This window comes from Humulus lupulus, chromosome 2, assembly GCF_963169125.1.
Source record: "Humulus lupulus chromosome 2, drHumLupu1.1, whole genome shotgun sequence".
In the NCBI taxonomy this organism is placed as follows: Eukaryota; Viridiplantae; Streptophyta; class Magnoliopsida; order Rosales; family Cannabaceae; genus Humulus; species Humulus lupulus.
The window spans coordinates 146,862,939-146,868,774 of NC_084794.1; the positions used below are offsets into that span (position 1 = coordinate 146,862,939).

Below are 5,836 nucleotides of genomic sequence, written 5' to 3' on the forward strand. Positions count from 1 at the left end.
GGTTACGTCTTCATATCCTTAGCAACCCATTTGATGTGTCGCGTTCATCACGCTAACATCCATTCATAACATAACATATTCATACAAGCCAAAATATCATCACATTATGGCATTCATAATTCATAAAATTTCATTCACACAATAGTCTTACCATTCATAGCATAAACAAACATAAATTCTATCTAACTTCCTTACCTCAGGTCCGAGCTAAGTAATTTCACAACCTCTCAACAAGCCTATACCATAATCAAAACCACTACAAGAAAATGGGGTCTTTACCTACCAATTGTAAGTGTAGGTAAAACTAGCCTAATGGTGGGTAATATGGTTTACCTACCAATATTGAATTGGTAGAGATTGGTAGGTAAAAGTTAGTGGGGAAAGAGTCTTTACCTACACTTATTAACACTGGTAGGTAAAAGAATCAGTGGACCCCACTAAGTTATAAATCAATTGATGAGTCATCAAATGACGTGTTTGATGACATGGCATCCTACGTGTATGCTGACATGGTTTTTGTAGTTTTACGTGTCTGATGACGTGGCATCATATGTGGCATCCTACGTGGCATCATATGTGGCATCCTACGTGGCATTCTGCGTGGCATCATATGTGGCATCCTACGTGGTGTCATTTTATTAGCCTACATAGCATTATTTTATTGGTTTGTTACACAATTTATATTTTGTTCAAATTTAATGGTTATGTGTAGGTAAAAGATAATAACAGTTATTTATAAATGTTATATATTAGAAATAAACTAGAAAAAAACCATTCAATAATAAAATGTTTAATGCTAAAATTCTTTATAATGTTCAATACTAAAATAAGTCATAAAGTTATCATTTTAAGGTTACCCCTACCAAAATAAAAAAACACTTCATAAAGTTCATTCCATTCCTTAGTAAATTAATGTAAATAAACTAAGAATCATCTATTATTGGATTCCAAATAGTGATCAACGGTTTCTTTCATAGGAAGGAGAGGTGGAACTTGCCTAGTCCTCAGTTGAGCTTCCACAATAGTATCATTAAGTTCACTGAAATGGAGAAACAAAAAATGACACTAGATTAGAATAAAGCGTGAAAAAGAAACACTAGCTGGTATGAATAGATAAATATTTTTCCTTCTTAGAACAAAAGTGAAATTTGAAATCCTAGAATACATGTCAATCTCCACATTGAGAAGGTTTCATTATCTATAAATCATACATGCTAATGCTAATGCTATATATGAGCATTCCTAACAAAGGTTGCAGCCCATCCTTGAGATGTATGAGTTGTTACATGCATGAAATTATGCTGGTGTCTCTTTTCTCTTTCATCAGCTGGCATATTCAAATGACCACGATCACGAGACTGCATTTGATTCAAAACAATGTCCAAAGCATTATCCCTTTAACAATATATTTCTACTTCAATATAAAGATATATTATTTTCTTTATTTCCTATAAAATAGAAAACAATGAGTTCAGTTATAATTAGAATCATAAGTTGTTCTTCAGGATCATTATTTGCCCAAGAAAATTCTATTTACAACATCAACCGGCAAAGCATAGGCTGGATCTATGGCTTTCAATCCTGGATATTCAAGAAGTGAAAGTCTTGCATCAATCATATTTCATGTCATAAAAATAAAATGCAACATAAAGACCATTTAATTAGCACCTAATGAAATTTAGGGCACAAGCCAAAGAGATAACTACACTGTTTCCTAAATTCCTACGTTCAAAATTTTGTAGACAAAAAAAAAATGCAAACCCATAGAAGTGTTACTCAACTATCCCCCACGTGTCTCTCTCTATTATCTTACCCTTCCTAAACTATGAAATAGTACCAGTTTTATGAACATAACTTATAATAGAGGACAAATAGTTAAATCCAAAATTTTGGCATTACAGATGCTTTCAAAATGCAATGCATCCTAGACTGTTAACTTTCATAGAGAGAGGGCGGCATGCAAATTCAAAAGAAAATGAAAGAACTTAAGTAATTTTACCAGCTACACCAAAGTATGTGTGGTATACATCAACTGCATCATCTGGTCTATCTGAAATTCCTCCATTTTCTACATCCTGAGATTACAAAAATTAACCACAATCCTCAGAGGTAAGAGTGAAAATGTCCCTGTTCCCAACATGATGATCTGAAAGATAAGAGTACTTTGCATAGTTATAAGATTACCTGGCAGTCTAAGATGAACTTCACAAGTTTTTCCTTGTTAATCCAATGTACTCTGTCAATCATGATCAGGCTAGAAAGGACCCACCATGAATAGCAGACCTAGTTAAGAAAACTAATTCAATAGGCTTTAACAAATATTTGTTTCTTTTGCCACTTGAGACTAGCTCAAATGATTCAATGAATAAGTGGAGGTCCAAGATGCAGGGCTCTAAATGTATCTTATAAAAAATAAACAAAGCAATTTCTTTTTAAAGAAGAATTCTACATACATCTGGAAGTGTCTCTGGGCGCCCATTAAGACCTCCAGATTTGACTTGCCGCTCACACAACCACCACCCGAGAAGGTCTTTGTCGATATGATGCAGAGACCCTGTAATAGCAAGAGCTCCCACACAACAGAAAACTGTAGTGATGGTGACAAAACATCATTGTTATTCTTGACTGGACTAAATTTAGCACGTTGACAATAGAAGTAAATCACACGAGGTATAAATCCAAAATCAAAACTTAATAAACTCATATTGCAATAGACTTGTAACTTACTTTGCCCAACATGAGACTCTCCACCCGGTGTACATCCAAATCCACCATCCAGGTTTTTGCAACTAACTATATACTTCACAGCCTTCTCAACATTAATTTTATTCAACTGATGCACCAATGCAAGGCAGCATATTGCAATATAGGAGAATCTAATGCAATTTAAAGACAAAAAAAATCAATGAATACTAACTTCAACAAAACAAGAGGCAAAGAAGAAAATAAGAGACAAGACTACCTTGTATCAACTTCACCCCATTCATCCCCGGAAAATGATCCATCTTCATTTTGTAGCCCAGCAACATCTGATTTAATAGCTAAGTAACGCAATAAAGTTTAATTGGACTATGCATTCAATAGTCATTACTAATAATTACCAATTTTGCTAAGTTATAAAATCTCATAAGCCAAGTAATCATCTATCCTTTTTTAAGCTAGCAAAGCTACACTACCTCCAGAATGCATAGCCAAAAATAAAATTAAACATTTGTAATAAGATGAAAGAAGATTTATTTTCAAACTTGTGTAAAAGTAATTTGAACATAAACAAATGGTAAAAAGGATACAATTTGACACCTTCTCAATGTCTAGAACATCAAGCTTGTCAAAGAGGGCTAAAACTTGCACAACACTTAGGGTATACATTACATGTGGATCATGCCCAATGTTACCACCAAAACCACCTGTATAAAAATAAATAAATAAGGCAGAGAAACTAATTAGTGACCACTTTCTCCATAGCAATAACAACTTTAAGTTTTCTGTCTTAATCCATTCCTCGTCATCTAAAAGCCAATATATATTAAAAAAAAAATCTTCAAAAACATCTTTTTACAAACCTAACTCATGTTGACAACTTATGAGCCATGAAATAATTTGATCAACATCCACAACATGAAGCTTTCCCAATAAGTCAAGAGTGGTGAGCCCCCAATATGCTCCATTCATTCTCAAATGCTCAATCACGACAGATTCAAATGACCCTTTTTTCTGATTTCAACAAATTTCACATACCTTTAGATATACAAACGCTATTCGATATGAGGGTGTAATTTGGGATAGAACAGACCTTTTCCACTGATACAATGTAATTGGCATGCTTCTCCGCTGCTAACTCTCCCATCTGCAAATTAAGCTTCAGTAACTTTATTTCATTTCCCTTTTATGAGACCTGAACATAACATGTCCGTGTACATATATATATGTGTGTGTGTGTGTGTGTGTGTGTGTGTGACAAAAAGAAAAGGCTTACATTTGAGAAATGAAATTGATCAGCCAAGAAAAGGTTTTACTTCAGTAAAGCACGGTTCTGTAGAGACCTGGTTATTTTATGAAATCAGTGGCGAATCCTAAGTTGGTTTTAAAGAGGCCTCGACTAAGAAATCAAAATACACTCTAGTCTAAACTTCTCTAGCACGCTCTTAAGCAACTTGAATGCATAATAAAAAAAATAGCAACAACTCTAATTTTTATGCTATCAACTATATATATATCATATTTACATATAACAACACAGAGAGATACCATGGGAGAGAGGTGAGTTACCGTGAGTGTAAGTGGGAGAGAGATATCAAACCCAGCTGTTCCCCAAAGCCCCCACAACGTACGTAGATCCCCATCCCCGCTATTGAGCCCGCATCTGAGATGAGGAAGACCACGAGCCCAGACCCACACCTCTTCCCCGTGCCCTTCTTCAAACTAGAGGCTCGGGCTAGTCGGAATCTCGCCAGAAAGTGCAAGAGGCGGACGGCTTCAGACCATTGGTTGACAGCCCTGGGCAGCGCGTATGGTGGTGAGCTCGCGGGGGTCGACGTTTCGAGGGCCGACGGTTCGATTGGGCTAGCGCGTGTACGACTCCGGCGATGGGACGATGGCCGTTCGGGCCTGGCAGAGGCAACACTGTAGTCAGAGAAAGAGAAAGAGAAAGAGGGCTTCAGGGAAGATAGAGGAAAAGAGGAAAAGAGAAGCTTTATGTTTCAGATTTTTTTTTATTTACAAATTTTCTTATTTATTTAATTACAAAAAATCTGATACCTAATACACAATTTCTTTTTTATTTAAATTAAAATCATCTTGTGTGTGGCTGAAATAAATACTCAAATATATGTTATTTATATTTTTTCCAACTATGTACACACGTGGCATGCCACATGTTATACATTGTGTACACATCATATTATTTACTCCACATAAGCTTCCAAATAAGCATTTATAATAATAAAATAATATAATGAAAATAAAAAATGGGGGGAAAATTGAGCGGGAATGGTTAAAAAATTTCCCTCCATAATATACGTAGGTAAAAATCATTACCTACTGATATTATTGATAGGTAAAGCTATGTTCCGAAATATAATATAATGGACTAGCATTTACCTACTAATATTATCTACCAATAAATATTGGTAGGCAAAACCGTACTTTTCCTACCAATATATATTGGTAGGTAAAATATTGGTAGGTAAATATCAGATTTCTTGTAGTGAACGACATTTCTTAGTTTCATAAAATTACTATTTCGCCTTTTCATACAACTCATATGTGCATGGGCCATGCACACATAATAAGAGTTACACACAACATGCAATTATTCTTAATTACACATAAGGCCATAAAATAATAATGCTTACTTTACCTACTTTGCATGCATGATCTTTCTATAAAAACCACATGGTTGAATAATAGACATAATTTTGGACGTAAAAGTGGATTTGCATGTAACATGCATACGTGGGAACATTTCGTAATTGTGACGTTTAAAAACGATAATTCTACGCGTCTTACTTCTATCGTTTTAAAATTAATAGACTTGTAACATGCTTTATTTTCTTAAAATTTCTAGGTTGATTAAATCTCTCAAAACATTATTTTATTTTATAAAATAATTTTATTTAGCTTAAAAAAAAAAAGTGATAATTTCATTTATTATTCTCAAATTACAAAGAATTAACAAAAGCGTGAAATTTATTTAAAATACATATGATTACTATGTTTCCTTAGAAAAATATATTTTAATATTGGTTAATTTTGTTACATAAATGATGTGAGAAAAATATTTTAAGTGTGAAAAAATATATTTTAGTTGAATTATTTAAGACTTAGTTTTTATGTA

General features: G+C 33.9%; 1 protein-coding gene across 1 annotated transcript; it reads right to left on the minus strand.

Annotated features, from left to right (window-relative positions):
- Positions 1 to 1,284: 1,284 nt before the first annotated feature.
- On the minus strand, positions 1,285 to 3,847 carry LOC133816349 (geranylgeranyl transferase type-2 subunit beta 1-like). Its single transcript, XM_062248893.1, has 9 exons — positions 3,794 to 3,847; positions 3,564 to 3,714; positions 3,291 to 3,407; positions 2,963 to 3,029; positions 2,728 to 2,876; positions 2,454 to 2,587; positions 2,185 to 2,283; positions 2,000 to 2,075; positions 1,285 to 1,605 (listed from the first exon to the last, which is right to left on the minus strand). Exons 1-9 carry the CDS (start codon positions 3,845 to 3,847, stop codon positions 1,511 to 1,513), a joined length of 942 nt encoding a protein of 313 aa, XP_062104877.1. The 3' UTR covers positions 1,285 to 1,510.
- Positions 3,848 to 5,836: the final 1,989 nt, after the last annotated feature.